This window comes from Prionailurus bengalensis, chromosome A2 (genome assembly GCF_016509475.1).
Source record: "Prionailurus bengalensis isolate Pbe53 chromosome A2, Fcat_Pben_1.1_paternal_pri, whole genome shotgun sequence".
Classification (NCBI taxonomy): domain Eukaryota; kingdom Metazoa; phylum Chordata; class Mammalia; order Carnivora; family Felidae; genus Prionailurus; species Prionailurus bengalensis.
The window spans coordinates 130,170,912-130,194,129 of record NC_057348.1 but is presented as its reverse complement, the minus strand read 5'-3'; the positions used below and the strand labels follow the sequence as shown (position 1 = coordinate 130,194,129).

The 23,218-nt window shown below is 38.4% G+C and overlaps 1 protein-coding gene across 5 annotated transcripts in view; it reads left to right on the top strand.

Moving 5' to 3' along the window:
- The window catches only part of DOCK4 (dedicator of cytokinesis 4), a 434,026-nt gene that overhangs the window by 311,837 nt on the left and 98,971 nt on the right, over positions 1-23,218 (top strand). For all 5 annotated transcript variants that reach the window (XM_043589284.1, XM_043589283.1, XM_043589286.1 and 2 more), the window contains exons 24-25: positions 5,853-5,980; positions 8,162-8,296. In XM_043589284.1, coding sequence (XP_043445219.1) covers positions 5,853-5,980; positions 8,162-8,296 — 263 coding nt within the window. The remainder of the gene's footprint in view (positions 1-5,852; positions 5,981-8,161; positions 8,297-23,218) is intronic.

The following is a 23,218-nucleotide window of genomic DNA, read 5'->3' as shown; positions in this document are numbered from 1 at the left end:
ACGTGTGTACTGGCAAAATAAAAAGTAAATGAGAGTCACTCCTTTATACAGTCCACGAGATACATAACACAGTGAGCTGTGTCTGAGATGTAGAATATGAGGGTGTCGACACTTTCAAGGACAGAAACTGCATAACACGTTCTTTTGCTAAATGTATGGGAAGTGAGTGTTCAACTGCAGGTTTTCTTTTTTTCTTGGGTCCTGCTTGATGAGTCCAAGTGTTTCCTTTTAAAGGTAAGAATTAGCATTTTAACCAGTCAGCGAGTTTGGCATTTCCCCACCAATTGTATCATTTGCATTGGCTGACATTGCCCTAGTATGGAGAAAAAGCAAATCTGCAATGTAGGTAGTCCTATATTTCTTTTTATGCACACCACACACGAATTATTTGTCTACCTGCCTCGCTTTTTTGCAGTCGGTATTCTCTTAACAGTTGGTTGCAAATTGAATTTTTAGAAATCAAATTGTGCTACCTGCAGGAACATACCAGATAAGCTTTATCTTCTGTTCTAATTAATCATCACGAGGCAGTGACTCCTGTCATGTAATTTGTTAGTTTCTTTTTCTTGGTTCTTTTTGTCAAGTAATTGATTTATAAATAAGTATTTAAGTTTCCTGGTAAGGCTTAAAGGCTTTAAAGGAAGCCTGCAGTGCATTATTTTACAAGTTTGGAGTTTAATGTTCTGTGTTGCTGAAAGTGAAGAATGGCTATGCCTTGTGTGGTTTGTTGTGATGGTAAACCTATGGCACCAAACCTCCTTGTGTTGATAAACCAATCATGCAAACACTGATAATGGTGCTTTCCCAGCTGTGAATATTTTGCATGCTCTCTGATTTTTATTAGGATAAAGAATCATATTCTTTATGACATATGATATATCTTATACTGACTAGGAAAGAATCCACTACAGTGCTGAATTGAGTTGGTGAGGTTGGCCATCCCTGCCTTAATTTTGCTCTTGGGGAGAAAGCTTTCAATCTTTCACTGTTACCTATTATGTTAGCTAAAGGTAGGCATTATAATGCTCGTTATCAATTTGAGAAAATTACCTTCTATTCTTAGCTTCCTGACACTTTTTATCATGAATGGATGCTGAGTTTTGCTCATTTTCTCTACATATGTTAATATGTTGAATTAATGTTGATTGACTTTCAGATATTATACCAAATTTGCCTTAATGATAAATCCTATTTGATCATAGTGTTTATATATATATATATATGTATATATAACTAGATTTATTTTGCTAAAATTTATATAACTAGATTTATTTTGCTAAAATTTTATAAAGATTTTTGCATCTATGTTCATGAGAGATAGCAATCTATAGTTTTCTTGTAATATCTTTGAGTAATTTTGGCATCAATAATACTGGCCTCAAAGAGTTAGTTGTGTTCCCTGTTTATTTTCTGGGAGAATTTTTGTAGACTTTGATTTGATTTTTTCCATAATGCTTTATAGAATTCATAGAAGCCATCTGGGCCTGGAATTTTTCTTGTGGGAAGTTTCTGATCTATGAGTTCAATTTCTTTACTAAGTATAGAGTTATTTAGGTTGTCCATTGTTTCTTGAGTTAGTTAAGTTGAATTATTTATGCAACTATTTATAAGATACATGAGTTTTAATAAATCAGGAATAATCTTTCTAAATTGCTGCAGAGGTGACATCATTTAGAAAACCAAGACGATCAGGGCACCTGGGTGGCTCAGTCGGTTAAGCATCTGACTTTGGCTCAGGTCACGATCTTGCAGTTTGTGAGTTCAAGTCCCACGTCTGGCTTTGTGCTGACAGCTCAGAGCCTGGAGCCTGCTTCAAATTCTGTGTCTCCCTCTCTCTCACCCCTCCCCCACTCACACTCTCTGTCTCTCTCTCTCTCTCTCTCTCTCTCTCTCTCTCTAAAATAAACAAATATTTTAAAAAATTAAAAAAGAAAAAGAAAATCAAGCAGATCAGGGAAAGGAGCTAGGGCATTTGCAAGTGGGCATATCCATAAATAATATGACAATTACAGTCTTAACAATAGTTTTTTGCTTATGACATCCTGTTGAAAAGTAAATACTCGGGGCACCTGGGTGGCCCAGTCGGTTGAGCGGCCGACTTCGGCTCAGGTCACGATCTCGTGGTCCGTGAGTTCGAGCCCCGCGTCGGGCTCTGTGCTGACAGCTCAGAGCCTGGAGCCTGTTTCGGATTCTGCGTCTCCCTCTCTCTGACCCTCCCCCGTTCATGCTCTGTCTCTCTCTGTCTCAAAAATAAATAAACGTTAAAAAAAAAAAAAAGTAAACACTCAGGACAATAAGCATACTTGTTACTTTTTCAAAAGATTGAAATATATACTGCATAAGTCAGTTATGTTACTGTTTCAAATACTTAATGACAAATTAGGGATAAATATAAGACTTCCAATTGATAGAGAAATGATCCTTATACAGTCAAAATTCTTTATTTATGGATTTCCTTATTAAAATGTGTTTGTGACCTCAAAATCAATACTTGTGACCCTCTCACGTTCATTCGTGGACTTGCACAAAGCAGTGAAATATTTGAGTAGCAGAATACACAGATTCCCAGCTGAGCTCAAACACTGCAATGCTCTGCATTCCCTTACACTCTCATGCTCCTCTAACTAGAGAATGGAGCAGTAGGGGGCAGTGCAGTGCAGTGCAAGAAGCTCATCTCCGGGGCCAGCTGCTAGAGTTTGAATCCCAACTCTGGCCCTTCTTCGTGGGGTAGCCTCAGGCAAGTCACTTAGCACATCTAAACCTCGTGTTCTCTTTTATCAAATAAAGAAAATAGAATCTACCTGGATGAGTTGTTTTTAGGATTTAATATTGTTACCTATGTGGGATATGCATCCTATATTATACACACATATACTTCCCCTAGGAGAAATGATTCGTTATTTGCCATTTCATGGTTTTCCAGTGACTTGTTCCAACTTAAAACTACCATGAATAACAAGAATCGACTGTACTTACTTTTCTTCCCTGGTGAAAGTATACAAGTATGATTTTCAGATGTTTAACAAACCTTGCTTTTAAGATAAACACTACCTGGTTGTGAAGTAATAATATGTATTTTACATATTGCTAGAAATGATTTGCCAAAGGTGTGAAAAGGGTTTTTGTATCTGTGGTCGGTAAGGGAATTTTTTTTAAATTTTTTTAATGTTTGTTTATTTTTGAGAGAGAAACAGAGTGTGAGCAGGGGAGGGGCAGAGAGAGGAGGAGACACAGAATCCGAAACAGGCTCCAGGCTCTGAGCTGTCAGCACAGGGCCCGACACGGGGCTCAAACTCACGGACCACAAGATCATGACATGAGCTAAAGTCGGCTGCTTAACCAACTGAGCCACCCAGGTGCCCCAAGGAATTTTTTTTTTAAATGTGTAATCTCCCAAGTTTATGAGCCTGGGAGAAGAGATGACAAGGCATAAATCTCAACAGTTTTAACAAAGATGAGTGGCAGCTGACAGCAGACGAGAGAAGGCTGATGCACACAGGTGTGTGTTGTTGGAGTGGTGCCAAGAACAGGCCAGTTTACACTACAGATCCGCAGACGGGGCGGAGCTGTTTCAGAAAGGATCAAGAATTGAAAATAGCAGGTATTCAGGAGCACCTGACTGGCTTAGTCAGAAGAGCAGGTGACTCATGATCTCAAGGTCGTGAGTTCGAGCCCCATGTTGGATATAGAGATTATGAAAAATAAATAAATAAACTTTACAAAAAACGAAGAAAAATAAAAAGAAAATACAAGGTATCTGAAAATTAAGGGTGCTAGAAATAAAAAAATTGAATAAAAAGTCCTTAGACAGAATAGTCAATTTAGCCAAAAATGCAAAGCTTACCCTCTAAAGAAAGTGAATGAGATGTGCCTAGATTCAGGAGTTCAGAGCCTGCTAAATTTGAGAATGAGGCTCCACACCATAAACAGGGCCTCACAATTAAACAAAGAGACCCTCACCTGCCCCTTCTTCTCCTGATTTCAAGTTACTAGAAGATGATGGTTTCATGCTCCCCAGAGAGGAGTTTGGCAGATTCCTCTGTAGAGAAACTGACAAGCCCAAGAAAAGGCATCTTGGATTCTGAAATTTGAGGGTCCCCTGATGAAACATCTGGATGCCTTCCCTCCTTGCTGTGAAGCTTCACCAGTTTACAAGCTTGCCGAGGCACTGTTGTGGGTCCCCCCCACCCAGTTAGCATGTTAGTGACTTGCTTGTAAAGACAGACAACAATCAACAGATACTGTACGAAAACCTTAAATGTGAAAGCAGAGATCAAAATGAAGAAACAGAAAAAAGAACTTGAAAGAAAAAGATAATTGAAGGAGAAAAAGAAATCACAAAATTGTCTCCCAACTAACCCAGAAAGAGAAAATAGTGCATCCGTGAAATAAGAATGAAACCTTCTATAAAAAGAAATAAAGAATAATAAACAGGAAAGGCTGCATAATAAAAATGCAATACCTCTTTGAAAATTATTGGGAATTTCATCATGGGAGCAGCCTAGCATGAAACCAAGTGTGGGGTCCTTCTGAGCACAAGGAGCTGTGTGGTGGCCCAGGTGGAAATAAGAACAAACTCTTGGAGATTAAATATAGGGTAGCAAAAACAAGAAAATTGAATAGAAGAGTTGGAAGATAAAGAAGTTGGGCAGAAAGATGGAAAAAAAATCAAGAAAAGAAGATATTTTAAGAGATTCGTGATGTCAGTGTAGTCAGAGTTCCAGACTGAGGACAGAAGAAATAGAGAAAAGGAAATAATGCTGGAAGTACTTCAAGACAAGATCCCAGCGCTGCAGGACATGAGTTTTTGTAGGTTTCAAGGGCCAAAGCAAGGCATGTGGTCATGAAAATTTGAATTACCAGGAATAATTTCCTGAAAGCTTTAAAAAAAATTTTTTTAATGTTTATTTATTTTTGAGACAGAGAGAGACAGAGCATGAATGGGGGAGGGTCAGAGAGAGAGGGAGACGCAGAATCCGAAACAGGCTCCAGGCTCTGAGCTGTCAGCACAGAGCCCGACGCGGGGCTCGAACTCACGGACCGTGAGATCGTGACCTGAGCTGAAGCCGGTGCTCAACCGACTGAGCCACCCAGGCGCCCCTCCTGAAAGCTTTTAAAGAGAGATAAAAGGGGGCGCCTGGGTGGCGCAGTCAGTTAAGCGTCCGACTTCAGCCAGGTCACGATCTCGCGGTCCGTGAGTTCGAGCCCCGCGTCGGGCTCTGGGCTGCTGGCTCAGAGCCTGGAGCCTGTTTCCCATTCTGTGTCTCCCTCTCTCTCTGCCCCTCCCCCGTTCATGCTCTGTCTCTCTCTGTCCCAAAAATAAATAAACGTTGGAAAAAAAAATTTTTTTTAAAAAAAATAAAAAAAATAAAAAAAGAGATAAAAGTAAAACAAAAACTTGGCCATGTGCAAAGCACTGGAAATCAGAATGGCAGCAAATGCAAAATGTTAATTTAGCCAGAAATTGTGACCAAAAAAAAAATGTTTTTTCCGAGACTGGGGAGAAGACAAGAGGGTAAGAAAAGCTAAATTTTCACCTATTATAGTAAGAAGTCACTGGATGATCAGTCTCAGTGAAAAATCAGAAAATGACCAGATAAGCATGCCATTTAGATATTTGGAGGTAAAACAGACAATTTAAAAAAATAACCTATTTTCAGTATAAGAGTCAAAGACTTCTTGAGTGCAGGAATCATGGATTAGGGAAACGGACTACTTTTTTTCCAATACCAATTATGTAGCTTTTCACTATGTGTTAATCGTTTAACCAGTACAGTTAGAGTAGGTATGGGTGTGTACAAGGTTGGCGTGGGCCTCCATAGATGTGACACTAATGCTTCTGTTCTCTCCAGATTCCAGGTACATTCTCCTGCCTGTCGTGTTACATCACCTCCACATGCACCTGCAAGAACAGAAGGACCTGATCATGTGTGCACGAATCCTTAGCAACGTATTTTGTCTCATCAAGAAAAATAGCTCAGTGAGTAAATACAGATCATAGTATGTAGTTCCCATCAAATGGCTTCTGGAAATAAAAACTCTCAAGTTTTCAGAGAAACCACACTGAAGAATAACCCTCTGAGACTCTCACTTTTATTTCCAGCTGGGTTGGACATTTTGCTATTCTTCTGAAATATTTTTTTTAACCTTGTGAGATTGCTGTAACCCCAAATAACCTCCTCAACTTGTATTTCAAGAAAGAACTGAATACCCAGTGAGAAAAATTAGAAATCTCAAAGCCTCCCACATGTGTCTTTAATCTTGATATGATGAATACTCTGTGGCAAGAATAAATTACTGCCTGTAAAGTGAAGTCTTTTGGGGCCCATTCTGTGGAAGGCTGCATGGTGATGCTCAGAGCTTGGCCATGGCCCTTGGGCCCATCGCCCTTGGGTCCCACAGAAATCGTAGAAGCAGAGGAAGGGCCCAGGAGACCAAGGATGTCTTGCACTGCAGTCATTACCCAGCCCCAACAATAATACCGAATTGTCAGGGGCTTTGGGAATTCCTGTGGATGTACCTGACTCTTGGTGCTGTATAGTCACATTAGAAGATACAGGGCAGATAGCAAAAAATCACATGCTTACTTAGAAATGAGGACAGTTCTTTGGATACTCGTGTTCATGGCTCATGGGACTGATGTGAAATCCACATGGAAAGGGTGTCCTGTTCTAGTTCTGTCAGCCTGCAGCCGTGAATTGGCATTTGCTCATCTTTGACAGCTTGTACAGAGCAGTGCTGAGACTCCTGTGCCTCTGCCTCCCTGCCATACACTATATAGTTTCCCCATTGTTGTCTCTGTTACCTAGGATCGCCTTCTGAAGGGCTCAGCAGTGAGCTGGCTTGGGACCCCAGTGGACATAATTGAGACAGGGCCCCGCACTGTGGGAACAAAGTTGACACTTGAGAGGAGAAGGGCAGAAACTCTGTGTATAAAAGTGTAATAAGATCTGCACGGGGAGGGACGACTGATTTTTCCACATCCCCGTGATCCCAGGCCCCAAGGGTGATCTGGGACTGGGTCGAACAGTGACAACAGGGAGAGAATGATAGTTTTGCTTTAAAATTTTTCTGTGTCGTTCAGTAAAGAATAGCTATGCTGTGCCTAGTTAGAATGTTTTTATAAACCGTAATTCTGCTAAGTGAGATAGTTCACTGCAGAAAACTGAAAACAAGTATCAGCAGTAGTGGAAAAGATTTTTTTTAATTTCTCCTGTCTACTTCAGTTTGGAAGTTGCAGTCAGCTTTTGGACTTATCTGATAAGGAATTCAGAACAGAAACTCTGCCCTGGAGGGGAAACTATGGTAGTTTTATCGGAAGTGTAAGAAAGTTTATCATAAAACCGTGGCCAAAAAGCTCTTTCAGATTCACACTTTGTAAAAGTTTTTGTTTGTGTGTTTGGAAGACAGTCTCCTCGGTAGAGAGCCTGAGTACACAGAGTTTTGTCTTGTGCAGTTGTAATCAGAATCCAACTCCACTGCATACAGTCAGAGAAGAGCAACTTGGGTTTCTCTCTCAAGTCCTGGGGGCTTGGATAGTATTAATTCTCTTTTAGGGAAGCAGTCCACCATGGCCATTGACATGAGGTTCAGTCTGGAGCTCATGGTATTCATCTATACTGAATGTTGTACAGTCTACACCTGTAGAGCTTTTTAAAAATCATTTGTATAGGAATAGTTGTTTGCACTTAGAGTTTTAGAAAATAACTATGCAGCTCAAGAAGAGTGTATGTAAGCACAGTCTGAAATAAAAAGAATTAAGGACTTGGGGAAACACGAGGGACTTTCAGTGAGGAATCAGACCCAGAAAGGCATCTGACTTGGCCACATCACACACTGTGTTAGTGCACAGCTAGTGCTCTGGAGTAGTTTGATGCTTTCCAGGACATCACCCCACCTTGTCATTGGCACCTTTCAGGCACAACTGCACAGCCTAGCTGGGTTCTCTTGGGTAAGCTGTTAAGTTCTCTGTGCCTTTGTTGTCTATAAAAGAAGGCCATTTACTAAGGTGACATAGGTGAGGTCCAGGTCTGTCAAGTTATCCAGTTCTCTTTTTGATTCCTGATTTGGAAATGTGGTTTTTCCCCCCTTTTCCATTACAGAGAGATTAATACACATATTCAGCCACAATTGCCTGAATTCCTTATTTCTTTCTTTTAAGGAAAAATCTGTGTTGGAGGAAATCGATGTGATAGTGGCCAGCCTGCTGGACATCTTGCTGAGAACCATATTGGAGATCACCAGTCGACCTCAGTCATCTGGCTCCGCGATGCGGCTCCAGTTCCAGGATGTCACTGTAAGATCCTAAAGCAAATGACACGTGGAACAGAACATAGTTGTGCTTGTAAAGGCTTCAGTCCCTTTGAGGGTGGGTTATGATAGGAATCTGGGAAATCTGGCCTTGGGGGAGTGTCCTGTGTGCATTTCAAATATAGATGAGGCTGCTTTCATTTTGCCAGGGAATAAGAAGCATTGTTTGTGAAAAGATCATGGATTAAAATATGTTTAATTACAGAAAGCCGCATTTGTTAATAGCTCTCACTTTGACCAATTTAAATTGCCCTGTGATTCTGTGTTCCCAGTCCCCTCGATGTTTCATTCTCTTTTCATCCATCAAATTGCTTGAGGAAGTAAGAATAGTGAAATCGAGGAACAGGAGTCAGGGATCCTGAGTTTTAATTCTGGATTTTACACTGTGAATAGTAAGGATCTTAATTTGGGGAGGCTTCAGTTTCCTCAGCTATGAGATGAGAAAGTTTGACTTGGTAATTTCTAAGTAACCTTCAGTATTCACTGTTTTATGAGTCCACTACAATATAATTTATAAAATATTAATAACCTATTTGATAGCTTATGTACATGTATATATTTTCATGTGTGTGTGTCTATAGAGATGATGGATAGATGGATAGATTTCTATTTAAAACTCAAATTCACCCCAATGTTTATAGCAGCACTCTCAACAATAGCCAAATTATGGAAAGAGCCTAAATGTCCATCAACTGATGAATGCGTAAAGAAATTGTGGTTTATATACACAATGGAGTACTACATGGCAATGAGAAAGAATGAAATATGGCCCTCTGTAGCAACATGGATGGAACTGGAGAATGTTATGCTAAGTGAAATAAGCCATACAGAGAAAGACAGATACCATATGTTTTCACTCTTATATGGATCCTGAGAAACTTAACAGAAACCCATGGGGGTGGGGAAGGAAAAAAAAAAAAAAAGAGGTTAGAGTGGGAGAGAGCCAAAGCATAAGAGACTGTTAAAAACTGAGAACAAACTGAGGGTTGATGGGGGGTGGGAGGGAGGGGAGGGTGGGTGATGGGTATTGAGGAGGGCACCTTTTGGGATGAGCACTGGGTGTTGTATGGAAACCAATTTGACAATAAATTTCATATATTGAAAAAAAATAAAAAAATAAAAATAAAAATAAAATTAAAAAAATAAATAAAACTCAAATTCAGTTGACCAAGAATGTTTTTTTTTTTTTAGGTCTGATGAAGAATAGTCTTCAAAACATCAGAAATGGCAGTAGATGCAGTAGTTTTCATCTATATTGACAAAAATGTCAGCTTTTAGCCATTATTTTTATAAATCCTCCATTATAGAACCTTGTCTTAAGACTGTTGCCTAGCCCTTGATGAAATTAATTTTTACTTTTACTTAAAAAGATAAAAAGTCTTCCCTGACTCTCCTACCAGGTTCTCCTGACTGTTTCAGGATGGCCACCTTACGTTAAATTTTATTTTCTCTGCTTTCAGAGCTGAGATTCACCTAAGGAAACCAAGCTGTGAGTTTGGGAAATAAAGTTAAACTCTTTCTTTTAACAAACTAAGTTTGAGATAGTATGAAAAACTTCCTAATACATGCACTAGCTGTACTGCCTCATTTAAACAAACAGGAGCAAGTGATTGTTTTCTCAGTTTCATGTGGAAAATAGTACCTACCTCATAGCGTTAGCTTAGTGTATTACTTCGTGTATTACCAAGTGCACTACTTGGTCCATAGTAGAGGCTCAAAACATGTTGTTGCTTAATACTGCTGGAGTTTATTTTTGGTTTGAAGGTTTGGGTTTTGTTTTTTTTTTTTTTTAATGTCTATTTATTTTGAGAGAGAGACAGAACACAATAGGAAAGGGGCAGTGAGAGAAGGAGACCCAGAAATCCGAAGCAGGCTCCAGGCTCTGAGCTGTTAGCACAGAGCCTGACGGGGGGCTCCAACTCCAGAATCGCATGATCATGACCTGAGCCAAAGTTGGCCACTTAAGTGACTGAGCCACCCAGACTCCTGGCTTGGTTTTTTTTTTTTTTTTTTAATTTTTTTTCTCATCGTTTATTTATTTTTGGAACAGAGAGAGACAGAGTATGAATGGGGGAGGGGCAGAGAGAGAGGGAGACACAGAATCCGAAACAGGCTCCAGGCTCTGAGCCATCAGCCCAGAGCCTGATGCGGGGCTCGAACTCACGGACTGCGAGATCGTGACCTGGCTGCAGTCGGACGCTTAACCGACTGCGCCACCCAGGTGCCCCACTTGGGGTTTTTTATATTGAATTTTTTTTATTTTGTTCTTTCATGTTGTTTCTTTTTTTAATGTTTATTTTGAGAGAGAGTTTGTACACATGTATGTGTTTGTGTGTGTGCAGGGAGGGGCAGAGAGAGAGGGGGAGAAAGAATCCCATGCAGGCTCCACGCCATCAGCGCAGAGCCCCACATGGGGCTCAATCCCATAAACCATGAGATCATGACCTGAGCCAAAATCAAGAGACACTTAACCGACTGACATGTGTCCCTTCTTTCATGTTTTTTTTTTTAATTAACCTTTTTTATTCTGTGATACTTATACACATGCCGTTGTAAGAATTATTACAGAGTTGTAAGAAATATTACAGAGCTTTTACCCAGTTTCCACAATGGTAACATTTTAGAGAACTATAGGACAATATCACAGCTAGGATATTGACATTGATATAGTCAAGACACAGAATATTTCCATCACCCTACGGATCCCTCATGTTGCTTTTTTATAGCCAAACCCACTTCCTTCCCATTTCCACCTCTTCCTTAACCCTGATAATCACAAATCTTCTCCATTTTTATAATTTTGGCATTTCCAGCATGTTGTATGAATATAATCATTTATACATGTAATCATGTAATAGGCTTTTTTTCTGACTCCACATAATTCTCTGGAGATTCATCCAGGTTTATATATATATATATATATGTATATGTATATATATTTATATATATATATGTGTGTGTGTCTGTGTGTCTGTGTGTACACACATAAATACATAAATATATAAACATATTTGGTTTGTTCTTTATTATTTCTCAGTATTGCTCAGATGAAGGACACCTGGGTTGTTTTCACATTTTGGCTATTATGAACAGAGCTGCTATAAATGTTTCTGTGCTGGTTTTTTATGTAAACATAAGTCTTCGTTTCTCTAGGATAAATTCCTAGAAGCATTGTTCTTGAATTGTATAGTAGTTGCATGTTTGGTATTTAAAGAAACTGCCAAACTGTTTTCCATAGTGACGGTATCATTTTACATTCTCATATATGCAATGTATGAATGATCCAATTTCTCAGCATCCTCTTCAACATTTGGTGTTGCCATTTTTTTGTTGTTGTTGGGTGATGTATTCTGTTAGATAGGTAGTAATACCTTACTGTGATTTTAATTTGTATTCCCCTAATGGCTAGTGATGCTGAACATTTTTTCTTGGAATTATTTGTCTCCTATATATCCTCTTCTGTGAAATGCTTCTTCATGTCTTTTTACGATTTTCTAACTGGATTGTTTTTGACTGTTGAATTTTGAGGGTTCTTTGTATATTTTAGATACTAGTCCTTTATTGAGAATGTGGTTTATATTTTTTCCCTTTCTATAGCTTGTTTCCTCATCCTCTTAACAAGGTCTTCTGCAAAAAAAATTTAATATTGATGAAGTTCACTTTGTCAGTTTTTCCTTGTATGGATCATTCTTGTGATGTCAAATCTAAGCATTATTTTATCTAGCCCTATATCCTAAAGTTTATCTCCTAGGTTTTCTTCCTAAAAGTTTTAGTTTTATATTTTACATTTAAGTCTTTGAACCGTTTTGAGTTAATTTTTGCATAAGCTGTGCCAGATAATTCTAACATTCTTTTATCTCGATGTTGACACTGATTCAGTCCTTTTTCATTCAATTTGAGATCTTCCTGGTTCTTGTTATGATAAGTGACTTTCAGCTGAAGTCTGGACATCTTGATTTTACAAGACTCTGCATCTTACTTAAACTTATTGTTTCAGCTGGCTTTATGGGATACCACTTGGCAGCAGAAGGGGGTGGTGTTATGTCATTACGGCCTGACATAGAAATTCGCCTTCCCCATATTGTCTTCAACACTGACCATTGAGTGGGAAAGCACCTGGTCCCTATTTGGCTTTATCTCAGAGAGGTATTAGGGCATCTGTGCACAGCTTCGTGAGAGTGCCAGTCTCAGCTCTGCATTGCTGTGGGTGGGGCCACAGTTTTTTATGGTGTTCAACTGGACTAGACCAGTTATGACTGAAAGTTTTGTCCTGGTAAACTGCCCCTTTCCTGATCCTTTGGCCAAAGAGTGTAGGCTTTTTGGGGGGATTTTTGTTTGTAATTGTTGGTGTTTCAGGGTGGCCAGCTTCTCCAACTCCAGGTGTGGGATATCTGAAACAGAAAGAAATCCCAGAGAACTAAATATTATGTCCCTCAGGTCCCAAAGTCCCTGGTCAGACTGCTCTCTTTTCTCCACCTTCAGACTCTTCTTCTGTTTTATATGTGATAGCAAGGTTTTTATTTATTTATTTTTATTTATTTTTTTAATGAAATTTATTGTCAAATTGGTTTCCATACAATACCCAGTGCTCATCCCAACAGCTGCCCTCCTCAATACCCATCACCCACCCTCCTCTCCCTCTCACCGCCCATCAACCCTCAGTTTATTCTCAGGTTTTTTTTTAATTTTATTTATTTATTTATTTTAATATGAAATTTACTATCAGATTGGTTTCCATACAACACCCAGTGCTCATCCCAACAGGTGCTCTCCTCAGTGCCCATCACCCACCTTCCCCTCCCTCCCACCCCCCATCAACCCTCAGTTTGTTCTCAGTTTTTAAGAGTCTCTTATGCTTTGGCTCCCTCCCTCTCTTTTTTTTTTCTTCCCCTCCCCCATAGTCTTCTGTTAAGTTTCTCAGGATCCATATAAGAGTGAAAACATATGGTATCTGTCTTTCTCTGTATGACTTATTTCACTTAGCGTAACACTCTACAGTTCCATTCATGTTGCTACAAAAGGCCATATTTCATTCTTTCTCATTGCCACATAGTATTCCATTGTGTGTATAAACCACACCTTCTTTATCCATTTATCACTTGATGGACATTTAGGCTCTTTCCATAATTTGGCTATTGTTTGAAAGTGCTGCTATAAACATTGGGGTACAAGTGCCCCAGTGCATCAACACTCCTGTATCCCTTGGGTAAATTCCTAGCTGTGCTATTGCTGGGTCATAGGGTAGATCTATTTTTAATTTTTTGAGGAACCTCCACACTGTTTTCCAGAGCGGCTGCACCAGTTTGCATTCCCACCAACAGTGCAAGAGGGTTCCCGTTTCTGCACATCCTCGCCAGCATCTATAGTCTCCTGATTTGTCCATTTTAGCCACTCTGACTGGCGTGAGGTGGTATCTGAGTGTGGTTTTGATTTGTTTTTCCCTGATGAGGAGCGACGTTGAGCATCTTTTCATGTGCCTGTTGGCCATCTGGATGTCTTCTTTAGAGAAGTGTCTATTCATGTCTTCTGCCCATTTCTTCACTGGATTATTTGTTTTTCAGGTGTGGAGTTTGGTGGGTTCTTTATAGATTTTGGATACTGGCCTTTGTCCGATATGTCATTTGCAAATATCTTTTCCCATTCCGTTGGTTGCCTTTTAGTTTTGTTGATTGTTTCCTTTGCAGTGCAGAAGCTTTTTATCTTGATGAGGTCCTAATAGTTCATTTTGCTTTTAACACCCTTGCCTTTGGGGATGTGTCAAGTAAGAAATTTCTGTGGCTGAGGTCAGAAAGGTTTTTTTCTGCTTTCTCCTCTAGGGTTTTGATGGTTTCCTGTCTCACATTCAGGTGTTTCATCCATTTTGAGTTTATTTTTGTGAATGGTGTAAGAAAGTGGTCTGGTTTCATTCTTCTGCATGTTGCTTTCCAGTTCTCCCAGCACCATTTGTTAAAGAGGCTGTCTTTTTTCCATTGGATATTCTTTCCTGCTTTGTCAAAGATTAGTTGGCCATAATTTTGTGGGTCTAGTTCTGGGGTTTCTATTCTATTCCATTGGTCTATGTGTCTGTTTTTGTGCCAATACCATGCTGTCTTGATGATTACAGCTTTGTAGTAGAGGCTAAAGTCTGATAGCAAGGCTTTTAAAGTCACACTTAGCAGGAGGGACAGGTAAAAGTGTATCCATGCCATCTTCTCCAAAGCAGAAGAAAGTTCTCCTTCATTATGGTTTTGATGGCAACATTTTAACTGCTGCCTGGCAATACAGCTCTAACATGGTTTTAAAATTGTAATAGCCCAGCCAGCAAATAAAATCAGAGCAAACTCTGAAGGTGGATAAAGACTGACTGAGGTCAAAAGATAAAACACCTTTTCAGAGTGTTCTGTATCTTCAGGCTGGGTTGTCAGTGACAAATCTCTCTGGGATATGCATGGCCTTCAGGCCTTCACACTGTGATAACCAGTGTGCGTTAAGAGATTTGAAGGCCCTGAATCAAGTTTGCAGATGAAGTTGGGAGAAGAGCAGACAGGATGATCATCCATTGTTGTAAATTTTAGGAAATTCACGTGAAGAGAAATTTCCCGAGCATCGCCATGTAGCACCCCCTCCACTTTCCAAAAAAACCCAAACTCTCTCAAGGGATGTCGATTGAGATTTGCTAGGAAACCTGCACTTTAATTATTTAGCACCTTTGATTTTATGCCTGATTTTATGCCTGAGGGTACTCAGCCGATCTGATGTGAATCCTACTTTGCCACTTCATCCCCTGCGTGCTCTTGGGCAACTTACTAATACCTCTCCACTTCTGTTACCTTATCTTTAAAACAAAATCATTGCACATTTCTTAAAGTTAGTGTGAGGATTTCATCAGATCTGTTAACTGTTTAAACAGTATCAGTAAACGTGAGCCATTAGTTACTGTGGCGGCAACAATAGTCACAGTAGTGTTATTATCACTGCTGAATAATGAGGGTGTTATAGGTAATGCTATTATAAGTAATTCTGTGGTGAGACACACAAGCTGGTCATTCACAGGGTCAGTTCTCTGTGGGCACGGAGGACTTCATTTCTTCACCATTTTCTCCTGGAGAACATGGCTATCTAAATAATAGGGTGTGTTTACATGGCAGTCCTACATTGAACATTTTTCAGTCTTTGCAGCAAAAGTGCCCACAATAAGTGGACGTACTGTGGGTAAAGGCAGGTCCCACAGCGTGTCGTGGTGAAGTGTTCAGTTCTCTTCCAAGTAGCTTAGCTGTCACGCTGCCCCCCCACGACGCGAACAGGAGGACTGGCTTCTGCTGTATCATAATTCAAGATAACAGGAGCCTTATTTTTACTGTTTAAAAGGATTGTACTTTTTGTTCTTCTACCAACTGTTCTTGAAACTTTAAAATGCTTTCTCTTACTGGAAAGAAAAAAAACACCACTGTAATTGGTTCTTTTCAAAAATCTAGTTGTATGTGGAAGCAGATTTTATAAAGCAGTATACATGGCCATTTGCTCACACCCTCAAGTAATTGGACTCTAGGGTTCCTTACAATTTATAAATGCTTCTTTCCTTTGCACATAATTTGGTTTAGCACCATCTGTAGTGCAGGTGACCCAACTCAGCATAGGCCATGTCTAAGAAAGATACTCTGATGGACTTAGCTGAAGTTTTCATGCCCTGTGGGCGTGTGGTCAGGGGATGGGAAGATTTTCAGGAGAATTGAGTAAGAAATTTCTGGAAAAAAATAGTGCATAGGTATAATAGAAGATTTCATGAAGACTATTGTTGTAGCCCTCTAATACTCTTGTTATTCACAATTATTAATAGAAATATCCTTTGTACTCAATGTAAATAAGGTAGACGTAAGCCACTGAGACACATAGAGTTTTAAAGCCAATTTATACGTGAATAATTCCCAGCATCCTGATGTTGGCTAACATTGGTTTTTATTTATCATTTTAACAAATTGTTGACTCTTGGGTTTTCAGACAGATACTTCAAATATTTTAAAAACAAAATATCACATTATGGACAAAAGTACATTAGTAAGATATTGGACATCTAAGCTTTTTTTCTGAGTATGGTCAATACACAATGTTAGGTTTGTTTCAGATGTACAACTTAGTGATTGGGCAAATTTATACCAGGGTAGCTACCGTCTGTACTATTCCATTACTCTTACAATATCACTGACTGTATTCCTTATACTCTGCCTTTTACTCCTATGATTTACTCATACCATGACTGGAGGCCTGTATCTTCCTCTCCCCTTCACCCATTTTGCCCAGCCTTTCACCCCCTGCCCCCTCTGGCAGCCTTCAGTTCTCTGTATTTATAGGTCTGATTCTGCTTTTTGTGTATTTATTCAAGTTTTAAAGATTCTATTTATAAGTGAAATCATATGGTATTTCTCTTCCTCAGTCTGGCTTCTTTCATTTACCATAATAACCTCTAGGGCCATCCATGCCATGTCTCAAATGGCACAATCTCACCCTTTTTTAAGGTTGCATAATATACCACATTTTCCTTATCCATTGGTCCATCAATAGACACTTACATTGCCTCCATGTCTTGACTATTGTAAATTGTAAATAATGCTGCAGTAAACACAAGGGTACCTATATCCTTTCAAATTGGTGTTTCATTTTCTTTGGGAAAATACCCGATAGTGGAATTACTGAGTCATATGGTCTTTCTGTTTTCAATTTTTTGAGGAAACTCCATACTGTTTTCCACAGTGGCTGTACCAATATCCATTCCCACCAACACTACATGAGGGTTCCTTTTCCTCCACCTCCTCTCCAGCACTTGTTGTTTCTTGTCTTTTGGATTTTAGGCATTCAAACAGGTGTGAAGCGATATCTTATTGTGGCTTTGATTTGCATTTTCCTGATGATGAGTGATGTGGAGAATCTTTTCATGAACTTGTTGGCCATCTGTATGTCTTCTTGGAAAAATGTTTATTCAGGTTCTCTGCCTGTTTTTAAACCACACTGTTTAGGGGTTTTTTGGTGTTATTTTTATATTTTGGATGTTAATTAAATGCCTTGTTGGGTATATCATTTGCAAATATCTTCTTCCATTCAATATGTTGTCTTTTTGTTCTATTGATGGTTTCCTTTGTTTTATAAAAGCATTTTATTTTGATGTAGTCCCAGTAATTTACTTTTTTAAATATATTATTTTTTTAATGATTATTTATTTTTGAGAGAGAGAGAGCAGGGGAGGGGCAGAAAGAGAAGGAGAGAGAGAGAGTCCTAAGGAGGCTCCATGCTCTCAGCCAGCGCAGTACCCAATGCAGGACTCAAATTGATGAACCATGAGGTCATGACATGACCTGAGCTGAAATCAAGAGCCTGATACTTAACCAACTGAACCACCCAGGCACCCCTCCCCCAATAGTTTATTTAGCTTTTGTTTCCCTTGCCTTAGGAGATATACCTAGAAAAATGTTGCTGTGGCCATTGGACACCAAGGCTTCTTACAGGTTAAATGTGCTTGGAGTTCCTAAATAGATTAAATAGATGAATAAAATGACATTGCACAGTAGATATTGGGGTTAACAACACATCGTAAATGTGCCACAGATCAGATACCAGGGTAAGCTGTTTGCAGTCTGCACCAGATGTGATATATGTAGATACTGACCTGTATTCACAGAAGTGTTCCTGTGTACACTGACTATAAAGACTTAAATAAAGTCTTATTTTTTGAATAATTTCTCTTCTTATTACTAAAATTATTGCACGTATATGTAATTCTTTCAACTTCAAGGTATATTACCATTCACAGGATGGTATGTGTTAGGAATAAATGTTTTAGGAATAAACATTTTAAAGGTATCACTCTAGTAGCTATATTAGAGATAGTGTAGGTAGGATGTAGAAAAACTAAGAGATAAGAAATTAAATGGGTTTCTACTACCTAGATTTGCGTTTTTAAGTTGAGATTTAATAGGTTAAAACATTGGACACTGGTTATCAACTGACAGATTCTTATATGTCTATTTATATTTGAAATATAACCTCAAACTTGAGTACATTATCTCTGTAAAATCAAATCAGTCTGAGCAGTAGGAATAAGAACCAGAGATACTTGAGTTCATATCCCAGTTGCACCATTTTCTCACCATGAAACCTGGGATAAATATCTTAACCTTAGCAGATCTTAATGTAAAATAAAATTAATAGTGTTCACCCAACAAGGGTCTAGTAGGGAATGCATTTGATAATGTAATCAAACCTATACATAGTGCCATTCCATAAATGATAGTGTTGTCATAATGTCTTTTTTAAGTTTTATTAAGGTGTAGTTGACATTAAAAAAATGTACATGTTTAAAGTATATAATTTGATAAGTTTTGATATATATTATAGTTGTAAACCATTATCACAATCAATAAAATTGACATGCCCATCACTCTCAAAAGTTTCCTGGTACCCCTCTTTATTTCCTCCATCTTGCTTCTCCATACTACCTCATCCCCAGGCAACCACTGACCATTCTGTTACTACAGATAAGTTTGCATTTCTGGAATTTTATGAACGGAATCCTACATTACATAGTCATTGTTGTTTTTGCAGGGGAATGTGGCATTTTGACTTCTTTCCCTCAATATAATTATTTGAGTTTCACAATATCCTGACTACCATAGCTTTATAATAAGTTTTGAAGTCAACTAGTATTAGTCCTTCAACTTTATTCTTTTTGTAAGGTGTTGTGACTATTTCAAGTTCTTTGCATTTCCATATGAATTTTAAAATCAGCTTGTCACTTTCTAAAGGCCCACTGTGGTATTGATTGGGATTATACTGAATCTTTATATCAATTCGATGAGAATCCATATTTGAACAATATTAAACCTCGCAATCCATGAACATAGTATATCTTTGTATTTATTTAGGCGGTCTTTAATTTTTCTCATCAGTATTTTATGATTTTCAGTGTGCAGATCTTACCATATTTTTATCATATATATCACTAAGTACTTCTGTGTTTTAGTGGTATTATAAATTATGTTATGTTAAATTTCAGTTTCTGATGACTCATTTCTCATACATAGAAGTAAAATTGGTTTTGGTAAAATTATGATCCTGTATTCTCAGACATTGATTAATTCACTTAAATAGTTATAGTGGCTTTTATAGATTCAAGAGCATTATCTCTGTCCATTTTTTTATTCCTTTCCACTCTATATGCCTTATTACTCATTCTTGCTTTATAGCACTGGCTAGAACCTTTAGTGCAGCGTTGATAGAAGAAGGGAACTGTTTAAGCTTCTGAAAAGTCTTTGTTTTGTCTTTCTTTTTGAAAGATTTTTGGTGAGTAAAAAGTTCTCTATTGATAGTTGTTTTTGTTCTTTCAGTACTCTAAAGGTGTTACTCCATGGTCTTCTAGCTTGTTTTATTTCTTTTTTATTTTTTAATTTTATTTTTTAAAATTTACACCAAAATTAGCATATAGTACAATTATTTCAGGAGTAGAATCCTTAATGCTCCTTACCCATTTAGCCTATTCCCCTTCCCACACCCCCTCCAGTGACCCTCTGTTTGTTCTCCATATTTATGAATCTTTTCTGTTTTGTTCCCCTCCCTGTTTTTATATTATTTTTGTTTCCCTTCCCTTATGTTCATCTGTTTTGTCTCTTAAAGTCCTCATACGAGGGAAATCATATGATTTTTGTCTTTCTCTGACTAATTCCACTTAGCATAATACCCTCCAGTTCCATCCACATAGTTGCAAATGGCAAGATTTCATTCTTTTTGATTGCCAAGTAATACTCCATTGTGTGTGTGTGTGTGTGTGTGTGTGTGTGTGTGTGTGTGTGTGTGTGTATACCACATCTTCTTTATCCATTCATCCATCGATGGACATTTGGGCTCTTTCCATACTTTGGCTATTGTTGATGGTGCTGCTATAAACATTGGGGTGCATGTGTCCCTTTGAAACAGCACACCTGTATCCCTTAGATAAATACCTAGTAGTGCAATTGCTGGGTTGTAGGGTAGTTCTATTTTTAATTTTTTGAGGGACCTCCAGACTGTTTTCTAGAGCACCTGCAGCAGTTTGCATTCCCACCAGCAGTGCAAAAGAGATCCTCTTTCTCTGCATCCTTGCCAACATTTGTTGCCTGAGTTGCTAGTGTTAGCCATTCTGACAGGTGTGAGGTGGTATCTCATTGTGGTTTTGATTTTTATTTCCCTGATGATGAGTGATGTGGAGCATTTTTTTATGTGTCAGTTGGCCATCTGGATGTCTTCTTTGGAAAAGTGCCTATTCATGTCTTTTGCCCATTTCTTCACTGGATTATTTGTTTTTTTGGTGTGAGTTTGATCAGTTCTTTATAGATTTTGGATACTAACCTTGTATCTGATATGTTGTTTGCAAATATCTGCTCCCATTCTGTCAGTTGCCTTTTAGTTTTGCTGATTGTTTCCTTCTCTGTGCAGAAGCTTTTTATTTTGATGAGGTCCCAGTAGTTCATTTTTGCTTTTGTTTCCCTTGCCTCCAGAGATGTGTTGAGTAAGAAGTTGCAGCAGCCAGGGTCAAAGGTTTTTGCTTGCTTTCTCCTCGAGGATTTTGATGGCGTCCTGTCTTACATTTAGGTCTTTCATCCATTTTGAGTTTATTTTTGTGTATGGTGTAAGAAAGAGGTCCATGTTCATTCTTCTGCATGTCGCTGTCCAGTTTTCCCAGCACCATTTGCTGAAGAGACTGTCTTTATTCCATTGGATATTCTTTCCTGCTTTGTCAAAGATTAGTTGGCCATACATTTGTGGGTTCATTTCTGGATTCTCTATTCTGTTCCATTGATCTGAGTGTCTGTTCTTGTGCCAGTACCATACTGTCTTGATGATTACAGCTTTCTAGTATAGCTTGAAGTCCAGGATTGTGATGTCTCCTGCCTTGGTTTTCTTTTTCAAGATTGCTTTGGCCATTCAGGGTCTTTTCTGTTTCTATACAAATTTTAGGTTATTTTTTCTAGCTCTGTGAAGCATGCTGGTGTTATTTTGATAGAGATTGCATTATATATGTAGATTGCTTTGGGTAGTATCGACATTTTAACAATATTTCTTCTTCCTATCCAGGAGCAGGGAATATTTTTCCATTTTTTGGTGCCTTCTTCAATTTCTTTCATAAGCTTTCTATAGCTTTCAGTGTATAGATCTTTCACCTCTTTGGTTAAAATTATTCCTAGGTATTTTATGTTTTTTGGTGCAATTTTAAATGGGATCGATTCCTTGATTTCTCTTTCTGTTGCTTCATTGTTGGTGTATAGGAATGCAACCAATTTCTGTGCATTGATTTTATATCCTGCAACTTTGCTGAATTCACGGATCAGATCTAGTAGCAGTTTTTTGGTGGAATCTTTTGGGTTTTCCATATAGAGTATCATGTCATCTGCGAAGAGTGAAAGTTTGACCTCCTCCCGGCTGATTTGGATGCCTTTTATTTCTTTGTGTTGTCCGATTGCAGAGGCTAAGATTTCCAATACTGTGTTGAATAACAGTGGTGAGAGTGGACATCCCTGTCTTGTTCCTGACCTTAGGGGGAAAGCTCTCAGTTTTTCCCCATTGAGGATGTTATTAACTTTGGGTTGTTCATATATGGGTTTTATGATCTTGAGGTATGATCCTTCTGTCCCTACTTTCTTGAGGGTTTTTTTTCAAGAAAGGATGCTGTATTTTGTCAAATGCTTTCTCTGCATCTATTGAGAGGATCATATGGTTCTTGTCCTTTCTTTTATTGATGTGATGAGTCACGTTAGTTGTTTTGTGGATATTGAACCAGTCCTACATCCCAGGTATAAATCCCATTTGCTCATGGTGAATAATTTTTTTAATGTATTGTTGGATCCAGTTGACTAATATCTTGTTGAGGATTTTTGCATCCATGTTCATCAGGGAAATTGGTCTATAGTTCTCCTTTTATTGGGGTCTCTGTCTGGTTTTGCATTCAAGGTAATGTTGGCTTCATAGAATGTGTTTGGCATTTTTCCCTCCATTTCTATTTTTTGGAACAACTTCAATAGAATAGGTGTTAACTCTTCCTTAAATGTTTGGTAGAATTCCCCTGGAAAGCTGTCTGGCCCTGGACTCTTGTTTTTTGGCAGATTTTTGATTACTAATTCGATTTCCTTATTGGTTGTGGGTATGTTCAAATTTTCTATTTCTTCCTGTTTCAGTTTTGGTAGTGTATATGTTTCTAGGAATTTGTCCATTTCTTCCAGATTGCCCATTTTATTGGCATATAATTGCTCATAATATTCTCTTATTATTGTTTTTATTTCTGCTGTGTTGTGATCCCTCCTTTTTCATTCTTGATTTTATTTATTTGGGTCCTTTTTCTTTTTGATAAAACTGGCTAGTGGTTTCTCAATTTTGTTAATTCTTTCAAAGAACCAGTTTCTGGTTTCATTGATCTATTCTCTGTTTGTTTTGTTTTTTTTTTTGGTTTCAATAGCACTAATTTCTGCTATAATCTTTATTCTTTCCTGTCTTCTGCTGGTTTTGGGTTTTATTTGCTGTTCTTTTTCCAGCTCCTTAAGGCGTAAGGTTAAGTTGTGTATCTGAGATCTTTCTTCCTTCTTTAGAAAGGCCTGGATTGGTATATACTTTCCTCTTACGACTGCCTTTGCTGCATCCCAGAGGTTTTGGGTTGTGGTGTTATCATTTTCATTGGCTTCCATATACTTTTTACCTTCCTCTTTAACTGCTTGGTTAGCCCATTCATTGTTTAGTAGGATGTTCTTCAGTCTCCAAGTATTTGTTACCTTTCCATTTTTTTCTTGTGGTTGATTTCGGGTTTCATACCATTGTGGTCTGAATATGCACGGTATGATCTTGATCTTTTTGTACTTACTTAGGGCTGTTTTGTGTCCCAGTATATGGTCTGTTCTGGTGAACATTCCATGGGCAT